The sequence below is a fragment of the Erpetoichthys calabaricus genome, chromosome 5, assembly GCF_900747795.2.
Source record: "Erpetoichthys calabaricus chromosome 5, fErpCal1.3, whole genome shotgun sequence".
NCBI lineage: Eukaryota > Metazoa > Chordata > Cladistia > Polypteriformes > Polypteridae > Erpetoichthys > Erpetoichthys calabaricus.
In genome coordinates this window covers 222,545,699-222,570,103 of record NC_041398.2, presented here as the reverse complement: position 1 = coordinate 222,570,103, position 24,405 = coordinate 222,545,699, and the positions used below count along the sequence as shown (strand labels likewise).

Genomic DNA, 24,405 nt, shown 5'->3' with positions numbered 1-24,405 from the left:
TTCTTTTTTTTTCTCGAGTTTTGATTTTGTCAATGGTATTTTTGACTTTCCAGTAATGATCCTAGCCTGTATTTTGATTGTTTCTTCTCCTGGTCCTAATCATTACAAAGAACCTCTGTCCTTCTGCAGACAGAACAGTTATTAGTTCAGTTCCCGTAATGTGACCCAGAGCAAGTCACTTAAACCAGTTATTTCTCAACTGTAAAAATGTATGTGAATAATTATTCTGATTCCTGATCCAGAAAGTCATACACAAATATGATAATTTCACAACACATTTCCAAACTCCCTCCCATACCACTTCAGTACCATAAAATTTTGTTTGTTCTATCTAGGTGCCCATGAATTGGAACAGATGCAGCTTATACTGGAGACTATTCCTGTAATCCGAGAGGAAGACAAGCAAGAGCTTCTTAAGGTGATGCCAACGTACATCAATTCTACATGGGAAGTGAAAAAGCCACTTAAGGACCTGTTACCAGAGGTCAATGCCGAAGGTATTTCAATACAAATTCTTTAAAGAGATAACAGAAGCATGAATTGTCCTTTAACTAAAGAGTTTATAATGGCTTCAAAACTTGTGTTTTAACAGAATGTCATTTAACGGATTGTGTATGGCTACCTGGGTGGCAGTGGTTTTCCAGAAGTGAAAATGGCCTCACGGTCATACTCGATAGATGAAACTTTTCTTGTTCGGATTTTCTTTTTTCAGTGCATTTAACCTGCTTTTTGTGTTTGTTTATTTATTTATTTTCTGGCCACTTTTAAGGTAATTTTGAAACAAACTACCCTGCAAGTTTTAAACAGCAGAAATTAAAAAGGAGAGTCATTTGACAGGCAATGGTGAATCAAGATGGGGCCTTTCCTTTACCAAAATTCAGTATCCAAAACCAGTTGCATTTTTGACTTTAAAATTCTGGTGGGGCAATACCAGAATTTTCCTTTATGTGTGCAAACTTCCTTAACCTTTATCCAACAAAATACTGAAATATAGGCTTTAAAGTCAAGTCAATAGAGAGCCTTGCATCCACTTGCTGCCCAGGAACATATATTGGCTTTGAACTGCCTAAACTGAAACAGAAACACCTGAAATTTAGAATCGAAAGGCTTCGAGATGAAAGAGGATGAGCCACAGTAACATGGAAAGAACATGTAGGCTATACACATTACACAAATCAAATACAAGCATGAGGCCAGCAAACATTTGAAAAAACAATTTGTAAATACCTGCTCCTTCCACAACACAACTCTACAGTAGTTTGAAACTGATGGCTTCTTTTCTAAAAATCAGAAGGAGCACACATTAGGTTTCCTTGGTGGCTTATTCAAATTTAGCTTTGCCAGGTAGTCCCCCTCAGTGGTGGGTGAAGATCAAGGTGCCTCTCAGCCCAATTCTGACCAGCCCTGTGTTTGCTGAATGAATTCTTGATATTGATTAGCTTCCTTCTTTAAGTGTGTTCTAATATAATATGTAAAGCATTTATTGCGATAGCAATGTCTGTCTCTCTGTCTGTCTACAATGAAACAATTCAGCCCCCCCATGGACAAATTTCGTTAAAATGTTGTACACATTGAAGGAAATTTGTTGAGACAGTTCCATTTTTATTCAGTTATCCTGAACAGATTTCACTGTATACTTCTTCTTCTTCTTTCAGCTACTCCTGTTAGGGGTTGCCACAGCGGATCATCTTCTTCCATATCATCCTGTCTTCAGCATCTTGTTCTGTTACACCCACCACCTGCACATCCTTTCTTACCACATCCATAAACCTTCTCTTAGGCCTTCCTCTTTTCCTATCAGCAGCTCTATCCTTAACATCCTTTTCCCAATATACCCAGCGTCTCTCCTCTGCACATGTCCAAACCAACGCAATCTCACCTCTCTGATTTTGTCTCCCAACCTTCTAACTTGAGCTGACCCTCTAATATACTCATTCCTAATCCTATCCATCCTCGTCACACCCAGTGCAAATCTTACCATCTTTAACTCTGCTACCTCCAGCTCTGTCTCCTGCTTTCTGGTCAGTGCCACCGTCTCCAACCCATATAACATAGGTGGTCTCACTACCGTCCTGTAGACCTTCCCTTTCACTCTTGCTGATACCCATCTGTCACAAATCACTCCTGACACTCTTCTCCACCCATTCCACCCTGCCTGCACTCTCTTTTTCACCTCTCTTCCACAATCCCCATTACTCTGTACTGTTGATCCCAAGTATTTAAACTCATTCACCTTCGCCAACTACTCCCTGCATCCTCACCATTCCACTGACCTCCCTGTCATTCAAACACATTTATTCTGTCTTGTTCCTCCTCACTTTCATTCCTCTCCTCTCTAGAGCATATTTCCACCTCTCCAGGGTCTCCTCAACCTGCTCCCTACTCTCGCTACAGATCACAATGTCATTAGCAAAGATCATAATCCATGGGGACTCCTGTCTAAGGCTCAGAGCCGATCCCTGATGTAATCCCACCTCCATGTTGAATGCATCCGTCACTCCTACTGCAGTTCTCACCACTGTCACACTTCCCTTGTACATATCCTGTACAACTCTTACATACTTCTCTGCTACTCCCAACTTCCTCATACTTTCTCCAGGTCCACAAAGACACAATGCAACTTCTTCTGGCCTTCTCTATACTTCTCCATCAACATCCTCAGAGCAAACATTGCATCTTCCAAATTTCACTTTGTAACACATTAGCGAACTGGCAAACATAAAACAAAGAAACATTCAGTGCAACTTTTTTTTCTGTTCTTTATTTCACCTTATACAATTTCTTGTATTAGGAATTTGTTAGTTTTCACATACCCCTTGGGGTCAGAGCTCAGGGTCAGCCATTGTACAGCGCCCCTGGAGCAATTACAGGTTAAGGGTCTTGCTCAAGGGCCCAGCAGAGTAGGATCTCTTTTGGCAGTGATGGAGATTCGAACTGGCAACCTTCTGGATACCAGCACAGATCCTTAGCCTCAGAGCCACCACTCCGAATTACTTTGCTGTTTCAACTTTACTTCGAAAGCATTTAAAACAACTTCTATATGTGGTATATTTACCTGTTTTTCACTTCTGATAGTCACTACTGAAGGCAAATTGATCCCCAATGCAAGTAAATTATGCACCAGCAAACTGTGTGCACAGGTAGGATGTCACTGTCACTGGCTGCTTGAGCGTTCACAGTGCTACATTTTTCCTGAATGAGCACAGCTGGTTATATTACTGAACCTTTTAAAACTTATGACCTAGGTTAGAATCTTTCTGAACCTGGATAAGAATTCCAGTCCCTGTGACTCTCTGCTGGTTGTTAATGTTAGCAAATAAACAAGCAGTATCAGTAAGTTAATTCCACAAATTTAATTTCAATCTAAACTTATGTTTATTTGCAGACAAACCAGGCATTATACCCAAATAGTAAAGGTTGAAAACAGACAACCTGAACAAGTCATGTCATAGTTATGTTGCAAGATTTGTATCAGGTGGCTAGTTGACATTTGGTTCCTACAGGCTTTATCTTCTTTGGTTATACGTGATACTTGTTCTGTATTTTCCTCATGTGGTGTCTCTATTTATATGCCAATTCTAGTGTCTCTGAAAATGCTTTTCAAATCATTTTCCTTTATAGAGTACCTTGGTGGCTGAGAGTAAGAATTATATCAGCTAAAATTGGACAACTCATAATTTCCAATGGTCTTGTTATTTGTAATTGGAACTTCTTTTAGCTAAATATGATAATATGTTGGCAGCAATGTACCAAGCACACATTTTGTATCTTCTTACAAGCATATACAATCTAATAGTTGTACTACATTTTAGCATTTGTTTTTACTTTTGCGTATCTCTCAATAGTCTTCAATCTTACAGTGCGTCCAGAAAGTATTCACAGCACATCACTTTTTCCACATTTTGTTATGTTACAGCCTTATTCCAAAATGGATTAAATTCATTTTTTTCCTCAGAATTCTACACATAACACCCCATAATAACAACGTGAAAAAAGGTTACTTGAGGTTTTTGCAAATTTATTAAAAATAAAAAAACTGAGAAATCACATGTATGTAAGTATTCACAGCCTTTGCTCAATACTTTGTCGATGCACCTTTGGCAGCAATTACAGCCTCAAGTCTTTTTGAATATGATGCCACAAGCTTGGCACACCTATCCTTGGCCAGTTTCGCCCATTCCTCTTTGCAGCACCTCTCAACCTCCATCAGGTTGGATGGGAAGCGTCGGTGCACAGCCATTTTAAGATCTCTCCAGAGATGTTCAATCGGATTCAAGTCTGGGCTCTGGCTGGGCCACTCAAGGACATTCACAGAGTTGTCCTGAAGCCACTCCTTTGATATCTTGGCTGTCTGCTTATAGTCGTTGTCCTGCTGAAAATTGAACCATTGCCTCAGTCTGAGGTCAAGAGCGCTCTGGAGCAGGTTTTCATCCAGGATGTCTTTGTACATTGCTGCAGTCATCTTTCCCTTTATCCTGACTAGTCTCCCAGTCCCTGCTGCTGAAAAACATCCCCACAGCATGATGCTGCCACCACCATGCTTCACTGTAGCGATGGTATTGGCCTGGTGATGAGTGGTGCCTGGTTTCCAACAAAAGTGACGCCTGGCATTCACACCAAAGAGTTCAATCTTTGCCTCATCAGACCAGAGAATTTTCTTTCTCATGGTCTGAGAGTCCTTCAGGTGCCTTTTGGCAAACTCCAGGCGGGCTGCCATGTGACTTTTACTAAGGAGTGGCTTCCGTCTGGCCACTCTACCGTACAGGCCTGATTGGTGGATTGCAGCAGAGATGGTTGTCCTTCTGGAAGGTTCTCCTCTCTCCACAGAGGCCCTCCGGAGCTCTGACAGAGTGACCATCGGGTTCTTGGTCACCTCCCTGACTAAGGCCCTTCTCCCCCAATCACTCAGTTTAGATGGCTGGCCAGCTCTAGGAAGAGTCCTGGTGGTTTCAAACTTCTTCCACTTATGGATGATGGAGGCCACTGTGCTCATTGGGACCTTCAAATTAGCAGAAATTTTTCTGTAACCTTCCCCAGATTTGTGCCTCGAGACAATCCTGTCTCTGAGGTCTACAGACAATTCCTTTGACTTCATGCTTGGTTTGTGCTCTGACATGAACTGTCAACTGTGGGACCTTATATAGACAGGTGTGTGCCTTTCCAAATCATGTCCAGCCAACTGAATTTACCACAGGTCGACTCCAATTAAGCTGCAGAAACATCTCAAGGATGATCAGGGGAAACAGGATGCACCTGAGCTCAATTTTGAGCTTCATGGCAAAGGCTGTGAATACTTATGTACATGTGCTTTCTCAATTTTTTTATTTTTAATAAATTTGCAAAAATCTCAAGTAAACTTTTTTCACGTTGTCATTATGGGGTGTTGTGTGTAGAATTCTGAGGAAAAAAATGAATTTAATCCATTTTGGAATAAGGCTGTAACATAACAAAATGTGGAAAAAGTGATGCGCTGTGAATACTTTCCGGATGCACTGTATTTGCATTGACCTATAAGTCAGTCATGTGTTGTTTCTCTAAGCCTTCTGTCCAAAAAAAGCACTGCTCTGTTAAACACATGTGTAAATACCTACAGTATAGTCTTGTCCACATGGTTTTATTCACTTAAGAAGCTGCAACATATCTAAAAAAAATCTTATATTGACACCTCACACAAATTAAATATTATAAGTCTTGTTTAACTACCTGTAAAAGGTATTATCCCCCCTCCCTATACATCTATAAAGCACAATCTGTTTGTCTGATGTTTTTTCAAGCCACGAATTTGAGAATGTGAATTAGTGACATCTAAAGTTTGGGCCTTGCTATTATATCGAGGCAGGGATGGCTTGGTGTTGGGCCCTGTGACGTGTGGAGAGAGAAACAGCACAACGCAGTTTATGATAGTGGTGTGATGGTTAGCACACTTGTCTAAGAGTACACTCTTAGGGGAAGCCTGTGGTCGCAGCATGCAGAAGACATTTCTCATTTCATAACTTTATTACTTAATGCCTGTCTCTAAAATTAAATCTTTTTTCAATGTTTTAATTTCTTCTTTTTTATTGTTGGTAGCCATTGATTTCCTCAAACAAATCTTGACTTTTAACCCTATGGACCGAATGACAGCTGAGGAGGCTCTGGGACATCGGTACATGAAGCAGTACTCTTGTCCAGAAGATGAGCCAACTTCACAGCACCCTTTTCGGATTGAAGATGAAATCGATGACATCTTACTCATGGAGGCCAGTCAGAGCCAAATGTCCGCGTGGGAGAGATACAGTGGCAGGTATGAGAGATAACTGGGGAGTATAATGAAACTAATGTAAGTATATTTTAAAATCCATTTAGTGTTTTTTGAAACTGTAGTAGAAATACATAGAGGTGTCAAACTAATGACAGTTTTATGAGATTTTGTCTCAGGAAGAAAACAGAACAGATGATTTTCTGGGCTAAACACTGGTGATTTTAAAGCAAGAGTGCCAAAGTGATTTTTTATAAAATGTGTACATCTTGTGAGAAGCCTCAGATAGGAAGAAACTGTTGAATATGAGTAGTATTTAACTGGCAAGCAGACAGACATTTATGTTTTATCAGCAGAACAACAATATGGTACGCAGTAGGATGAAATTCTCATAACTGCAGTAGTAGTTTTATGAATGTATGCCAAAGCAGGATTAGTAAAGGATGAGTTTAAAGCAGAAAGTGAAATAAGGGTTTCCGTTCAGTGTTCAAATAGCACAGTGTGTTGTGTAAGCTCTACTGCTGAAACCCTTTTACCCAGAAGTACAGCAAGAAAACCAAAGTACTCTGTTTAAAAATTATTAAATACTTAAACAAAGGGGAGATGCCAAGTGTAGAAAATAAACAAGACCCCTCTGATTCATTTTCACAGATGTTGAAATCTGTCTGCTTGATGAGGTGGTTCTCCCACTTACCTCCTCCTTCTCTATACCAGTGGTTCTCAAGGTGTAGTCCATGGTGCTAGGTGATCCATAGGCCAACTTAATCACCTTTCTTATAAGAGCTATTTTGCTGATAAGCTTCATGAAACAGCTTCAAGACATTGACCACAGAGCACTATTTCTGACTTTACTGCAAATGCTAACACCCTCCTTCCCACTCTAATCCTGTTTGTTTGTAGTAATTGCTCCCAGTTTTTCAGCGTTTCTTCTAATTTGCAGTCTCTCCGCTGTCCATCCAAACTCCTTCAATACATGGGTCTCTTTTTTTTTTAAATCCACCTAGACTTCCACCTCAACAGCCAAACCCTAGCAACAGCAATCACATATTTCCATGTGGATGCTGATACATGCTGGATCTGATGTAGTAATAATAATGATGATAATTTTATTTCCCATGCTCAAGGCACTTATGTATTAATTTTCTAAGTCTATGTGCCATAACACCATCTTCAAGGCTGAATTAGGGATCATTGGCTAAAATTTGGAGCTTTGAAACGTAAACCAAGCATGGTTTGAATGATAGTCTTGTAATGCAGACTTTCTTTCCAAGTTAGGAGAGTCAAGCACCTAGAAAGCAAGAAATTCAATATGGGAAGGTATATTCCACCCAGACTTGAATGAAGACACCAGCTGAAAGACAGAGTTCTACGTGTGGGCAAAACAAGCAAGAACAAACCTGCATGTTAGCTCATAGAGTAGCAGAGCAAGAATTAAGTTGCAATATAGAAAGAGACTATGGAGCAGTGCAAGTTTAACAAAGTTCTATTCAGTATGTGTTTTTGTTGTCTTTCTTAGGGCACCTTCTAAGGGCATAACAGTGGGAGTTGTACAGGCACTGAAGGTGGTGCTTTCCAATACACATTCCTGTTCAGGCCTATTTGAGTCTATGTGCCAACTGTTCTTCTTTGTACCTCAGGTTGTTACAGACTTTTTCACAAGAGTAACCAAAAAAGAATGCAATAATTGTAAAGCAGAATTTACAGTAAAGAGCCGCTGTTGGCCTTTGGCTTTGGCAGAATGGTCCTTGGTCCACAGCACTTTGAGAAACAATGCTCTAAAGTACACATCAATCTATCTATCTATCTATCTATCTATCTATCTATCTATCTATCTATCTATCTATCTATCTATCTATCTATCTATCTATCTATCTATCTATCTATCTATCTATCTATCTATCTATCTATCTATCTATCTATCTAAAATAACCTACCGTCATTTCTTCTCACCTTTTGGTGACCTGGTGTGTTTTAGGACTCAAAGTGTCTTTAACACTCATCTCATGGTCACTGACAATCCAGTCACTTACTGTCTAGTCTGAGACAATGTGCTGTCCTCTCTTGTAACCTCACACTAGGCCACACTCGCACTATGTAAGGATTGTTAGACATTTCTGCTTGTCATCTGTTCTGGGATTTCATCCTTCATTCTCTTCTCCTTAGGGTACAGTGATCCCTCGCTATATCGTGCTTCACCTTTCGCGGCTTCACTCCATCGCGGATTTTATATGTAAGCATATTTAAATATATATCGGGGATTTTTTGCTGGTTCGCAGATTTCTGCGGACAATGGGTCTTTTAATTTCTGGTACATGCTTCCTCAGTTGGTTTGCCCAGTTGATTTCATACAAGGGACGCTATTGGCAGATGACTGAGAAGCTATCCAGCTTACTTTCTCTCTCTCTTGCGCTGACTTTCTCTGATCCTGACGTATGGGGATTGAGCAGGGGGGCTGTTTGCACACCTAGACGATACGGACGCTCGTCTAAAAATGCTGAAAGATTATCTTCATGTTGCTCCCCTCTGTGCAGCTGCACGGTGCTTCGCATACTTAAAAGCTCGAAGGGCACGTATTGATTTTTGATTGTTTGTTTTTCTCTCTCCCTCTCTCTCTCTCCCTGCTCCTGACGGAGGGGGTGTGAGCTGCCGCCTTCAACAGCTTTGTGCCGCGGTGCTTCGCATACCTAAAAGCCAAACAGCACCATTGATTTGTTTGCTAGAGATTGTTTTCTCTATCTATGTGACATTCTGTGCTCCTGACACACACACCTTTGAAGAGGAAGATATGTTTGCACTCTTTTAATTGTGAGACGGAACTGTCATCTCTGTCTTGTCATGGAGCACAGTTTAAACTTTTGAAAAAGAGACAAATGTTTGTTTGCAGTGTTTGAATAACGTTCCTGTCTCTCTACAACCTCCTGTGTTTCTGCGCAAATCTGTGACCCAAGCATGACAATATAAAAATAACCATATAAACATATGGTTTCTACTTCGCGGATTTTCTTATTTCGCGGGTGGCTCTGGAACGCAACCCCTGCGATGGAGAAGGGATTACTGTATCCTGGTTACTAGTCTTTCGAAGGCATTCAGTGCACATGTATGGTCTGCTGCCATTTGCATGACAGCTCAAACCAGTGAATGCTTGCCACCCATTCTTATGGCCTTGCATTAGCCATTCCTATGCCATGTGTCTGCTTTTATGGCCTTTATTCTCTAGTCACATGGATAACATTTAAAGGTTGTACATAGAGCATTTCCAATGGAATAATACCCCCTGTGAAAAGCCATTTATCTATTTTATTTTCAAAATTGATGTTTTAGAAAGTGTATTTATGATATGGTAATCTAGATAAATGACTGTTAATCACCAATATATCACTTTTGTATCTCCAGTACACTGGATATTGTAGCCCTTATTATGGCCAGCATTTTTAAAGTTTCCATTGTAATTCATGAAAAATTGAAATGTCTAGTTTTAAGTGTCTGGTATGTTGAAATTTTAGGCAAAAGACAGTCTTCAGGGAGAGCTGATGAAATCAGTGAACAAAGTTCAATCAATATAACCATTACTACTTTTTTTGTTAATACTGGCTATTGGTTCTGCATTTTGACTATTCCACTTTCATTTTGTTCTTGTATTTCAAAAGCTTCTAGGTTGCCTGATTGCCCAAATTATTCATTTCACACTTACTGACATTACTTATAGGTTCCTGTTAACATTTCATTTACAAAGTGACTGTCACTTTCAGGATGAATCAGCTGAATGGTCTGCATAGTTATCTTTTTGGAGTGCCTAGCAGGAGGGCTAAGGAGCAATTTTCATCAGTGATTCTTTGAGAGAAAAGTTTGTCACCTTGAAATTGAATATCGCTGTATTCAAGAAGCAAATGTAGGCTGTGTTATCCTTAAGGACTGATATAATATTCTGTGATTTTGTGGGAGACAAAAGACCAGCAATCAAACCAAAGGGCAAGACAAACTTCACTTTCACTTGACAAGAAAAGTCAGGAACCTATGCTGTTATTTAAATGAAATTGTTTGAAGAGCCAGTTTTCCTTTACTGACAAGACTTTCCTTTATTTTTAGTAAAGTTCAGAGACTTCAGTACAAGAAGCTCTTACTTTATTAATATTGCCATTGTTTAAATTTTCTTTTAAAACCTGACACCTATTGTAATGAGTATGAGCACAGGAAACACTTAATGCACCCACTGACAGTGTAATTCAACCTTACAAGGACATTTTAGTGGTGGTTGTCAGCTTAAAAGCATGGCCTTAGACTGTGAAAGGAAACCTGCACTTGTAGAGGAAGCACATTAGAACAGAGGGTGAACACGGCCTGCTCATCTGAAATCTCCCCAAGAAAACACTTCAGTGCTGAGTTCCAGTCAGCCTAATCTGATCGCAGTGTCTTTTAGGCTGGTCAGTCCAAATCCCACTTTTAGCCCACAAAAATCAAAAATGTCTCCTGCAGCACAGTCTTAGAGACTAGACACATGGTGGGTCACATATATAAGCATGATATTGTTTCTTATTTTTAACTTCATTAATAATTTTTTTAATTTCATCAATGAGAATCATCCATCATTTTATAGATAAATAAGATAAGACACTTTATGAATCCCCACAGGGAAATGTAGGTGTAGATAGATAGATAGATAGATAGATAGATAGATAGATAGATAGATAGATAGATAGATAGATAGATAGATAAACAATATTTTGTTTGTCAGATTTTTACTGTAGTAATATTAAAACAAATAAAAACAAGAATTACAAAAACGAACAATACTTCTGACTTGGCTGATGACAAGAGGGCACTCACAGTTAGGTGTACAGCAGTAGGTATGAAGGAGCCCCAACAGAGCTTCTTGACATACTTCTGCTGAATAATTCATTTGCTGAAGTCCTCAGTACTAGTGTATCATAGAAAGGATGTGCAGCATCGTTCCCAATGGCCATCAGTTTTGCCTTTACTCTCTCCTCCAGTACTACCTCCGGTAGTTTGAGAGTGCGTCTCGCCTTCTTAAATACTGAGTGGATCTCTCTAGCCCAGCAGGGCAACAACAGAGTTAAAGAACATGCAAAGGATGTCACTACCCAAAAGAGTCGGGTCTGCCCTTTCTTACATGGTTATTCAGAGTTACTAAACCATTGTAACCTGTCTTCAATATGGACCCCAAAGTACTTGTAGATAAATATATATATATATATATATATATATATACACACACACACACACACACACTTTGGTCCGAACACACACTGGAGTGACTATAAAGCGAGAAAATTAAAAAGAAAGCAGTCACAGTCCCAGTGAGACGTTATGCAGGGGTATTGCCATTGGTACAAAGGAGCTCCAGTAGTGTTTCTTGACACACATTTGCTGAATAATTTGATGGCTGAAAGTCCTCAGTGTTAGTGTGTCAGAGAGAGAATTGTTCATAGTGACACTCAGTTTTGTTTTATTTCTCTCCTTCGCTACTATCTCCTGGGGTCTAGAGTGTGTACCATAACTGCACCTGCCCTTTTAATTTACTTATTGATGTGGTGGGCCACCCTTGAACTGATGTTACCAGTCCAGCATATCACAATGTAGATGACCATGTATGGCCATGACAGAACTATAGAAGATATGAAGGATATCACTTCTCACATTAAAGAAACATAGTCTTTCTAAGAGAAAAGAGCCTGCTCTTCCCTTTCTTATATAATTCCTCTGTGTTACAAGACCAGTCTAGCCTATCATTGAAGTGGGCCTGAAAGTGCTTTTAGAGAGCACCTCCTCTCAGGACCGGATTTATATGAAAAGAGGCCCTAGGCTATTCCACTTATGAGGCCCTTTCACCTTCCATTTTTAAGTTTGTAAATTACATGAGAGATAATAAAATACGTAATACGCGTTGATCTTAACCAATACATTTTTATGTTTGTTTATTAGTCATATGCGTAGAATTTCTCCTTATTTTCGGTTCAGTGTTTTAGTGTTCACTGTTTTTAGAATAGTGTAATTTTAATTTTGCTAACAATTTGAATGTAGGCCCCTCTTGATCTTAAGGCCCTAGGCTGAAGCCTAGTTAGCCTATTGGAAAATCCGGCCCTGCCTCCTCTGCATCCACTCCCTGAACAGTGACAAGTCGTTGAGGCTCTTTGGTCTGACGAAAAATTCAATAACCAATTCCTTGGTTTTGCTGATGTTAAGTTGCAGACACTTCTTTTTGCTCCAAGAAGCAAAATTCTCCACCTGATTCCTATACTCCTCTGTCTCGTCCTCCTTGCCAGTACACCCCAGAATCATCAGTACAGAGTCATTAAGAAATTTCTTCAACTGACATAACCTAATGTTACATTTATAGTCCAAGATGTACAGTATGAAGACAAAAGGAGACAGGACTTTTCATTGTGGTGCTGCAGTGTTCCTCATAAATCCACATCAGAAACACAGTCCTTGAGCATCACAATCTGCAATCTTCTGGTCCGTTGTCCAGAATTCCAGTTTAACCCCTTAACAAGAAAAACTGGATGGTATTGAACATACTGGAGAAATCCAGAAAACATAAGTGCTGCCAGGTTTTTCTAGATGAGCAAAAGCCTTGTGGAGTAGATAAATATTTACATCTTCCACTCCAGTTTTTCTTTGTTAAGCAAACTGCAGTGGGTCAAGGTGGTCTTTCTTAAAGGAGAACTCATATGGTCCAGGACCATCGTCTCAAAGGTCTTCATGATGTGAGATGTGTCAACGGTCTGTAGTCATTAAGTGAAGAGGTGCCTGCATTACAAAATAGAATGTTGTCAATAGCAGCTGCACCATTTGGAGTCTTAGTGACAGACTGAACAGGTAACAGACGACACCACAAAGTTGGTCAGTACAGGTCTTAAGAACTCGAGGACTGAATCCATTTGGTCCCACCACTTATCATGTGTGTAGTATCCTCAGTTGTCTAAGTTGTGTCCTCACTTGATAACACATTGCACATTATACTTCATAGTAAGAAACACTAAGCAGTGATTTACGAGCAAGCAAACATACTATATACTGAAGGTACAAAGAAAGTCATGTCATGTCAGTCATTGTCCAACCTGCTATATCCTAACACAGGGTAACGGGGGTCTGCTGGAGCCAATCCCAGCCAACACAGGGTGCAAGGCAGGAACAAATTCCGGGCAGGGCACACACACACACACACACGCACACACACCAAGCACACACTAGGGACAATTTAGGATCGCCAATGCACCTAACCTGCATGTCTTTGGACTGTGGGAGGAAACTGGAGCACCCGGAGGAAACCCACGCAGACACGGGGAGAACATGCAAACTCCACGCAGGAAGCAAACCCAGGTCTCCTTACTGCGAGGAGAAAAAAAGAAATCAAATTAAAATTGAAACATATAAATTATAGCTACTTATATATAGTAGAGCTATCAACAATCATAGCAACTAATCAGTATTAAGATGGGGATTAAACCAAGGGAATGATCCACCATCCAACTTAATAGTACAGTACAGAGAACATTTACACATCCCATGATGTAAAAAGTACACAAGTGTTTCAAGCCACATACTCCCACCCAACCATCTGTCTTATTAGAAGACTAAAAGAGGCAGTATCCACTTAAGCTTTGCCCAGATTTTATTAAGCTTTTGACATGTATGAGCCAAGACACAGACTGCTCTAGCTATAGTAAATGAAATGATATTAAAGAAAAAGTGCGCTTGACTGTACATATGACAGTGTCTTCTGTTGGATGATCTCAATGTTTCATTTCAAAAGTGATCACAGAATTCAATTCAGCATCAATAACTGTAAAGAATACACCCTTTCCATTATATATTTTGGTAGCCTAGTGGTTTATAAGTCACAAAGTCACTGTCTGCTGACTTATCTGACAGGAGCAAGTTACTTAACTTGCCTATGATCTGACTGTGAAAAATAGGTCACACTGTGCAACATTGGTCATGTTCCTTTTTATTATGATTATAGTGTGCAGCTTTTCTTGCTGGCACTCCTGCCGTCCTCTGTATACTGAACTTTTGACTCTGACGCCAAAGTGATGCCCATCCCAGTGCTTGTCAGGATTATGCACACTGCAGAACATGAGTGCCCATGCACTTAGTTATGCTCAGCATGCACACGCTGACAAGTGACGCTATGGTAGCCACCTTTAATAGAAAAGGGCTTGAAACGCAGCAGGTAAGCTTTTAGCTTTGTAATGTTTTTGTCGTTTTCATTGTCATATACCCAGTCAGTGTCCTTTTACCTTACTCTTTCACTGTAGTACTTTTATGATTGTGGTGTTTCAAGTTTGTGCTAAGAATTCTATAGCTTCATAGAGCCTGAGACGTGAAGAAATCACTTGTGGGTTCTCTGTAGTGTAGGAAAATGCTGTATGGTGTGAGAAGAAGAATTGATTGATTGATGTTACTCAGTCAGGTAATTTAATTATTAGTGTTGCCTTTGGTTATGCCAGTAATTCATTAATTAAAAAAATATGTAAGATGCCCACACAGGGACACCGAATTAATTTAGGATATATAAGAATTTTAACTTTTGATCACCTAAGGATGTCTGTTTCACCTTCTAGCTGGTATTGTATTTCAGCAAAGGTCTGGTTGGGGTTCACATGCTATTTTTATGTCTGTCTTGTTTATTTTTGATTCCTTTCTCTATGATAACATTGTTGATTATGTTCTTTTCTTTTGTTTAAGCATCCTGTCTTATGCACCACATGTTTTGTGGGGGCGGCACGGTGGTGCAGTGGGTAGCGCTGCTGCCTTGCAGTTGGGAGACCAGTTTTCTGTTTGAAGTTTTTACATGCAATGTCCTCGGTTGCTAACAAAGTTATTATGCCTTCTGGTCAACAGGTGATCAGTCAGCGGCCATTGTTAACTATTCGAACACGTGGCTTTTATGCAGCTCTGCACTTGTTTTCCTTCGCAAGGAATGAACTTGTGTCACCTTTGTCCAACTCCAATATGGACAAGTCTTCCGCCCATCCAATCCAGCATGGTTACCGTTGGAGTAAAAGAGATTGCTCTAGCCTTTGTTTTGGCTACACCCTATGGGCTACAGAGTCTGACTATGGACAGTGTGGCAGATAGGGGGTGCTGTCGTCCCCTTGAACCCTCAGACACCACATCAGACACCAGATAAAAGTCCAAAGATTAATATTTATTATAATAATAAAGTGCACAAAGCACCTCCACTCCACAATACTCCAATAATTTATCAATAATCAAATCACAATAACCAATCCTCCACTCCCAGGAGCTCAGTCACCCTTCCTCCCAACTCGGCTCAATCTGCTGGGGTTTCTCATCGTCCTTTCAAAGTCCTTGACCTGGAAGTGTTTCTCTCCTTCTGTCCATGTGACTTTGTAACACTTTCGGGTCGGGTGAAAACTCCTTTTTCTTCAACCCAGAAGTATGTCATTTCTTCTGTCCTCGTGATTAAGACGTACATCCGGACTGTAGGGTAAATATTCCTTAAGCCTCCCTGCGGTGTCCTCTGGCGGCCCCCATGGTATCCAGCAGGGCTGTGAATAAAGACTCCATTGTCCATGATTCCCTGCTGGCATTCGGGGCACCTCCATGCTGCAGGAAGGGCTCCATCTGGCGGCCTGGGGGTATTGGCTGGGATGAATGGAGAAGATAGATAGATAGATAGATAGATAGATAGATAGATAGATAGATAGATAGATAGATAGACAGACAGACAGACAGACAGACAGACAGACAGACAGACAGACAGATAGATAGATAGATAGATAGATAGATAGATAGATAGATAGATAGATAGATAGATAGATAGATAGATAGATAGATAGATAGATAGATACTTTATTAATCCCAAGGGGAAATTCACATACTCCAGCAGCACCTTACTGATACAAAAAAAACAATATTAAATTAAAGATTGATAATAATGGAGGTAAAAACAGACAATAACTTTATATAATGTTAAAGTTTACCCCCCCGGGTGGAATTGAAGAGTCGCATAGTTTGGGGGAGGAACGATCTCCTCATTCTGTCAGTGGAGCAGGACATTGACAGCAGTCTTTCACTGATGCTGCTCCTCTGTCTGGAGATGATACTGTTTAGTGGATGCAGTGGATTTTCCATAATTGATAGGAGCCTGCTGAGCGCCCGTTGCTCTGCAACAGATGTCAAACTGTCCAGCTCCATGCCAACAACAGAGCCTGCCTTCCTCACCAGTTTGTCCAGGCGTGAGGCGTCTTTCTTCTTAATGCTGCCTCCCCAATTCACCACCGCGTAGAAGAGGGCGCTCGCCACAACCGTCTGATAGAACATCTGCAGCATCTTATTGCAGATGTTGAAGACATAGAAGACATTACTGCCAGGTTCATAGTAGTAAGATTGATAAGAAGATTTGGGGTGTGCAAGTATTTTAAAGGAAAGATTAGAGTGTTTCCATTATTTGTTCTGTTCTGTGTATTGTATTATATTGACCCCCTTCTTTTTGCACGCCCAACCTACCTGGAAAGGGGTCTCTCTTTGAACTGCCTTTCCCAAGGTTTCTTCCATTTTTTCCCTACAAGAGTTTTTCCTTGTCTTCTTAGAGAGTCAAGGCTGGGGAGCTGTCAAGAGGCAGGGCCTGTTAAAGCCCATTGCGGCACATCTTGTGTGATTATGGGCTATACAAAAATAAATTGTATTGTATTGTATTGTATTGTATTGTATTGTATTGTATTGTATTGTATTAGTTTCTTGGGTGAACATTAGCCAATCCTATTTGGTTGACTGTTGAAGCAAAGTTTTGTTCATTAAGTTTTGAGCTATAGCTCTTTGTTCCATTTTGAGTACTTGGATGGTAACTTGGAGAGCAATCTCTAGGATGTCACTTGGCCTGTGATTGATCATTTTCTCAAATGAGGTGCAGAGACTGCATTCCAAACAGAGGCTCTGTTAGAAGGATTGAGACTCTTTAGTTGTCATTAAGAGTTACTGGCAGTGGCTGGTGTTCCAGCCATAGCAAAATGGGCAATGTCAGTCTGTCCTACAGTAGTCAGACTGTCAGTTTTCTTTGTGTTAGGTTTATTGTTGAGATCTGTTAAGTTTTACCCCATGAGTTGATTGCATCTTGCCTTTACTGCAGTCAATAAAGGTCTAGCATACTATTTTTTTATTATTTATTTTGGGGCTGCTAAGCCCCCACAGCAAAGAGCTTTGAAATGGGACTCAGAACAAAAAGGTGCTTGATAAAATAAGCTGTGTTTTAAGGATGGTGTGGTAATGCAGTGGTTAGAACTCCTGCCTCATGGATTAAGCATCCTGAGTTTAAATCTCATGCCAAGTTGTAGTCTATACTTAGTTTGCATGTACGTCTGTGTTACTTGATGATATTTTGAACAAATTAGGTGTATAGGATTTATGAGCTTTGTTGGGCTGAGCAGCCTGTTCTTGTTGAATTTTCTTCTAATGTTGTATGCACTAAAAGGACAATTCATAAATAGAGTGAGATGCCAGGTAAAATATTTTTGGATGGGATTAACTATTGCTACTGTTGTTTGTATTATTGTTGCAATGTAATTATAAGAGTCGGATATTATTTTGAAATGCTCCATGTATGCTATAAGATGTTCTGTTAGGCTTTGGTTAACCTAAGCCTTGTAGCATTATGCAACGTTTCTGCCAATTTCAGTCTTAGTCTTCATTCACATACTCTTAATGTGTTGGTTGCAGTCAGCAGCACACTCCCTTGAAGCCCATCGCTTAATGTGACAAACTGAATAACTCACTACAACTAGTTTGTGACTTGTTAAGATAAAATCCAACAGGTTTGACTTCGTGTTTAGTCAAAGGGGCAGGCTGTATGTGTGAGAGCAAATTAATGCTCATCTGGAAGAACAATGCACAAAATGCAGTGACGAGGAATAAGGAACCCGCGTGTTTTGAACTTCACAAATAGAAGAGAAGCTCGTGTGTTTGACATTGTCATGTTTTATGTACTAAAATACAATGGAACAAAATAAAAAGGCTGAGAACTCATTGTACCTGTTAACTCTTTGTGCACTACTGGCTATTAGGTTATTGGAAGTCAGAAAAAGGCACAAGCATAAATGCACTGGAAAATCAGCATTTGTTGGTAAATGGGCTTCAATTTTCAGTTGTGTAGTCTGATGTGGTGCATCAATAAGATCTGCGACTACGATCAACAAATCTGACTTACTTCATGACAAAAAGTCTTGTAATATGACATCAGCTTTAGCAGTGTGTATTGTGAGGTAGTCCAATAAAGAGGTAGGGCCTCCTTTGGACCCTCTGTGGTCAGCTAGGTTATTCAATTTTGTAATATTGTCAATTTCTTTTTAAATGTTATAGTAACCCCAGACAACAATTATTCTTAGTGAAGGTGCTGTTAGTGTTTCATAAATAAATTCATCAGCACAAACCTTTACAGCTTTCTAGAATGTGTGGTGTAGCATGAACGCATTTCTTTATTAGATATACTAAGGGACAGTACCACATATTGAGAGTGCACAGCCAGCAACTTCCTAAAACGCTCTTTCTTCATTCTTAATTGGCTCTGCCAGCACTAAAACTCCAGGCTGACATTCTCTCTCTGTGCATATTATGAATACAATCAAGTTGAGCCTCATGAGATCTCATGGGGACCTGCTGTTCATGTAAATGGGACAGGGATCTGACCTCCCAGTCACCTACCCTAATGAAGTCAGCGAATGTTCATAAGCTGCTTTAGGCCCTAGGGGTGCGGAGGAGGAGAATGTGATTCTGCAGTTGGGAAGCTTCCATTCGCTGAGTCTGTGCTGTCTAGCCCTTTGTGCATTTATATCCCATTTCGTGCTGTTGGTGGTTGCTTGCGTTCTTTTCTTTTCAGAACACAAGTCATTCTGAAAAAAAATATGCAAGGTCTTTTTCCATGTGTGTATCCAGTACTTACAGTTTTAGATAAGCAAGTCATTCCATTTACAGGGCTGCTTCAAAGCTACAACTGCAAACACATGACCTCAACAGCAACATAAAACAATCATGGTCTAAGCCAACTGGCTGGCCACCTCCTCCTGGGCTTTCTATGGCATTACATAAGTTTGCGCTGGGCAGTCTAATAAGACCAACAAATCCTTTCACCCTCAGATTACATGGCTACCAGTATTTCCCATGTTCAAGAAAACAGCTTGGAAGTGAGGAAAATCTTTTTGAAACTTTAAGATATTGTTTTGGTACATTAAATCTATCAGTGTCTAACTACCAGCTTAATCAAGCCTCCCTTTTTCTCGCTAAACTTCTTGGCATTTTTCCTGACAGAGCTAAAAAATTATTTGTCACAGCATAATAATAAAAACAAAAGTAAGAATGCATAAGAAAGAATGTAGGCCATGGGAAATGCAGTTCTCTTTCTGAAGTTACTGTTGTCAGCCTCAGGAGACTCCCAATAAGAACTGAATCTTCCTTAGGGGAATTGCCACTTTTATGAGTTTGCCGCACCACATGCCTTCTCTCCTTCCTTTCAGTCCAACCTTCCCCTTATGTTCTTCCAGATGTGTTGATCGGCGAAATTCACCAAAGTATTCACCGAATATTTTCCTGGAAATTTGCCTTGTGGCTGGGCTTAGACGAACATTTTTTTCCCAGCGCTCCATGATGCTCTGTGAGGCCAACGTAACATAACAGAACTGTAGCAGCTATGTGCAGAATTTTCACGCATCTGTACTGTAAGATCATTGCTGATCTGCTTCAGGCATTATTCGATCAGTTCTGCCTTCCATTTCGCATGTATTTAAGCAAAACAAAAAAACAAAAAATGTGCTGTTTTTTCATTTGGATGGTATGTTAGTTGACCATAATGAGAATATTATGAGTACTGACACCGGATATATAACACTGGTCCCTGTGTGCTGGCAGGACAGCACAGCCTGGCTAATTTGCATGCATAATTAGCCATGTTATGCAGCTACAATCCAAAACAAGCCTTATAGGAGCCCTTCCCCTCTCAGAGAAAGAAAATAAATGTAATCCTGTGAAATAATAATAGTAACAAAAGATTTATTATTGCTTACAAGAAGTTTCCTTTCATCTTCTTAGAAGAAACAAGTGAAAAGCATCTGCACATTTAGATTGGAAACAAAAGAAATGTTGCAGCTGAGCCTGGAACTGCAACTTCAAACGGTGGAACGAGCGAGTCCTACACTGCCACTTTGTCATTTGTGCCCCAAAATGGAACTCTGTGAGCACAAAGATATGTGCTTTTTGAAGTATTAAGACGCAGTGGTTAGCACTGCTGCCTCACAGCTCAGGTCACATTTTTGACCACAATAAGCAGTCCAGCATAGTTGGCAGATGCTTCCCTAGCCTTCAGGGATACTTAAAAATATATTGTGCCATTATAATCCATTCAAAACTAGTTCAGGTCTTCTATCCACGTTGTCTTCAATGCATTTTGGGGAGTTTGGTGAAGTTTCTGAACATTTCTGTGATTTAACCGAACTGGCATCAAAGCTATCTAAGCAGAGTGCGCTCATCAATGTCCTCCAGAGTACATGGCTCCACCCCCCGCACACTCTCACCCACGTACTTACTCACAGATCAGAATTACTACAGTATGTTACTAATTTCTTCATGATTATGCTTGTGAGTTTCTGCTATTCTTTGTAACCCCCATTTATCTGATGGTAATTTATTTTTGTATATCTTTTTTCCGTACAAAGTCATTGGTTAGGTTCCATAAAGCCAATTTCTCTCAAGAGACAAAAAAGAGTTAATGGCAAAGACCGACATTGAGCTGTCTAGAGAACTCTGGGGTTCATTACACAATCTTATTGGAGTCCTATGAGAAATTAAAATGTTTTTATCATATTCTATAATTATATTTAATAGGCACTATATGTGAAAAATGAATCCTGAAGTCTGTCTTATTGAGCTCAGCAGTAATGCAAAATCATTTGAATGACAATGACTTAAGCAATTTTCCTGATTTTTAACAAAGCTGTTTTTTTAAGCTTAAAAGACTTTTGAGCATCTGGTATTCAGAGTATAACAAAGGTTTTAAAAAATATTGTTAAACAGTCCTAAGACTCTGCATGCTGGGTCACACTGCATAGGTAGTGGAATCACAATAGGCAGAGACCCACCAGTATCTCAGACGCAGAACCACCTATGAGACAGGTCAGGCACCATATGTCAAACTCTGCCATGTACCTTAGTGCTTATACAGTAGCAAATTAATTTATAGACATTTTACTAAAGATTGGTAGGTGGCATAGTGTGAGTGAATTTCCCCTTGGGATTAATAAAGTATCTATCTATCTATCTATCTATCTATCTATCTATCTATCTATCTATCTATCTATCTATCTATCTATCTACAGTGGGTACGGAAAGTATTCAGACCCCCTTCAATCTTTCACTCTTTGTCATATTGCAGCCATTTGCTAAAATCATTTAAATTAATTTTTTTCCTCATTAATGTACACACAGCACCCCATATTGACAGACAAACAAAAAATTTTTGAAATTGTTGCAGATTTATTAAAAAAGAAAAACTGAAATATCACATGGTCCTAAGTATTCAGACCCTTTGCTCAGTATTTAGTAGAAGCACCCTTTTGAGCTAATACAGCCATGAGTCTTCTTGGGAAAGATGCAACAAGTTTTTCACACCTGGATTTGGGGATCCTCTGCCATTCCTCCTTGCAGATCCTCTCCAGTTCTGTCAGGTTGGATGGTAAACGTTGGTGGACAGCCATTTTTAGGTCTCTGCAGAGATGCTCAATTGGGTTTAAGTCAGGGCTGTGCCTGGGCCATTCAAGAACAGTCACAGAGTTGTTGTGAAGCCACTCCTTCGTTATTTTAGCTGTGTGCTTAGGGTCATTGTCTTGTTAGAAGGTAAACCTTCGGCCCAGTCTGAGGTCCTTAGCACACTGGAGAAGGTTTTTGTCCAGGATATCCCTGTACTTGGCCGCATTCATCTTTCCCTCGATTGCAACCAGTCGTCCTTTCCCTGCAGCTGAAAAACACCCCTACAGCATGATGCTGCCACCGACTGTATTGGACAAGTGATGAGCAGTGCCTGGTTGTCTCCACACATACCGCTTAGAATTAAGGCCAAAAAGTTCAATCTTGGTCTCATCAGACCAGAGAGTCCTTCAGGTGTCTTTTAGCAAACTCCATGCGGGCTGTCATGTGTCTTGCACTGAGGACGGCCAGCTCTAGGAAGGGTTCTGGTCGTCCCAAATGTCTTCCATTTAAGGCTTATGGAGGCCACTGTGCTCCTGGGAACCTTAAGTGCAGCAGAAATTTTTTTGTAACCTTGGCCAGATCTGTGCCTTGCCACAATTCTGTCTGTGAGCTCTTCAGGCAGTTCCTTTGACCTCATGATTCTCATTTGCTCTGACATGCATTGTGAGCTGTAAGGTCTTATATAGACAGGTGTGTGGCTTTCCTAATCAAGTCCAATCAGTATAATCAAACACAGCTGGACTCAAATGAAAGTGATCTCAAGGATGATCAGAAGAAATGGAAAGCACCTGAGTTAAATATATGAGTGTCACAGCAAAGGGTCTGAATACTTAGGACCATGTGATATTTCAGTTTTTCTTTTTTAATAAATCTGCAACAATTTCAAAAATTCTTTTTTTTGTCTGTCAATATGGGGTGCTGTGTGTACATTAATGAGGAAAAAAATTAATTTAAATGATTTTAGCAAATGGCTGCAATATAACAAAGAGTGAATAATTGAAGGGGGTCTGAATACTTTCCGTACCCACTGTATCTATCTATCTAGTGGTTAGTGCTGCTTACTTTCTTCTTGGCAGTCTGTAGTTGTTACAATCTGAAATGTGGATTATAATTGGTAGAATTGCTTTGAGCACAGTGAAGATGAGTAAACATTTTCTTAAAGAGGTTAGCCAGGGAATAGTCAATAATCATATAGGGGCTGCTTCACTAAAGGTTGAATAATAGCCTAAACCAAAACAATTACCAGAATTCAAAAGTCAAAAAATAAAAACGATATTCAAAATCCAAAAGAGCATCCTATATAATTTAGTGTTGTTTGCAAGTCTTTTCCAGAAAGATACGTCTTAATTTTTTAATGTTGTTTAATGCAAGTGATCACCTTAATTATATATGATAGCTGCCAAGAAATGGTGGATTCATACAGCATGTACATTGCATGCTTAGCAACCATGCAGCTTTTTATTGATCAGAAACCAAAATGGGGGAGCCCCTGAAAAATAAGCACACACAACCTGGTTAATGCCTGATGGATACTCTCTCTTCAGAGATGTTCCATTTCATCATTTTTGTTTTTTTGGTCACGTTGAGCAAAGTGTAGAGAAGTCTGTTGACACACAATGCGTCTTTGGAACATTGCATGAATTTCTCAAGCACATTTAGCATTAATTTCATTGTAAGCAAGCTGGTGCCACTGCTCATGTCTGACACTGTAATAAGCACCTTGTCAGTGAGGTGCCTAGAGCATTATATACTGTAATATGCATACTGCTCTGTACTGGGTGCTAATTTGAATGGCTGACAGTAAATGGAAAAACAACACTTTTCCATTAGAACTGATGTCTCGGGTGGAATGACCTGCTACTACATGAGCTTCACTTGTGGGTTTTTTGCATGCTCTTTGCGTAAGCAGTTTATTATTTGTATTGCTACTGTTGCATAAATCTCTCCAGTCCTTCTCTCTGAAGGTTTTCATTTTCTAATTAATAGTATTCATTTCAATTGTTTAGTGTTACCACAAGTCTTACATTCACTTCTATATTAGTTAAGCTTGAATACCTTAATGCATAAATTGAAGGCAATTGTCACTTTTTATTTTGGAGGCCAGTGTTTTTTTTTTTTGCAATGGAGGAAAAAAATAAAAATAAATTGAGCTTCTTGTTTCCTGTGAATATGACAGAAATTGTAGCTGACTGGCTAACAATCTGGACTTGTTTGCTCAGTCAGCTGTGCTATAGTAAAATGGATATTTTGAGCCATGCTTACATTTATAGAATTCACAATTTGTTCTATTTGCTATTAATATATGGATTTACAGTTATTTGGTAAATTCTAGGATTCAAGGGTTGTGCAGTGGTTTTTATTCTACTTTTTCCAGAAGCTATGCTTGTTTAAAAGATCGGACTTACATTCTTAGAAATTGTGATCCTTGAATAGCACGTTATGGGTCTTTA

General features: G+C 39.8%; 1 protein-coding gene across 2 annotated transcripts in view; it reads left to right on the top strand.

Annotated features, from left to right (window-relative positions):
• The window catches only part of mapk4 (mitogen-activated protein kinase 4), a 201,074-nt gene that overhangs the window by 158,884 nt on the left and 17,785 nt on the right, over positions 1 to 24,405 (top strand). For both annotated transcript variants that reach the window (XM_028802579.2, XM_051928018.1), the window contains exons 4-5: positions 336 to 497; positions 6,070 to 6,283. In XM_028802579.2, the coding sequence (XP_028658412.2) occupies positions 336 to 497; positions 6,070 to 6,283 (376 nt within the window). The remainder of the gene's footprint in view (positions 1 to 335; positions 498 to 6,069; positions 6,284 to 24,405) is intronic.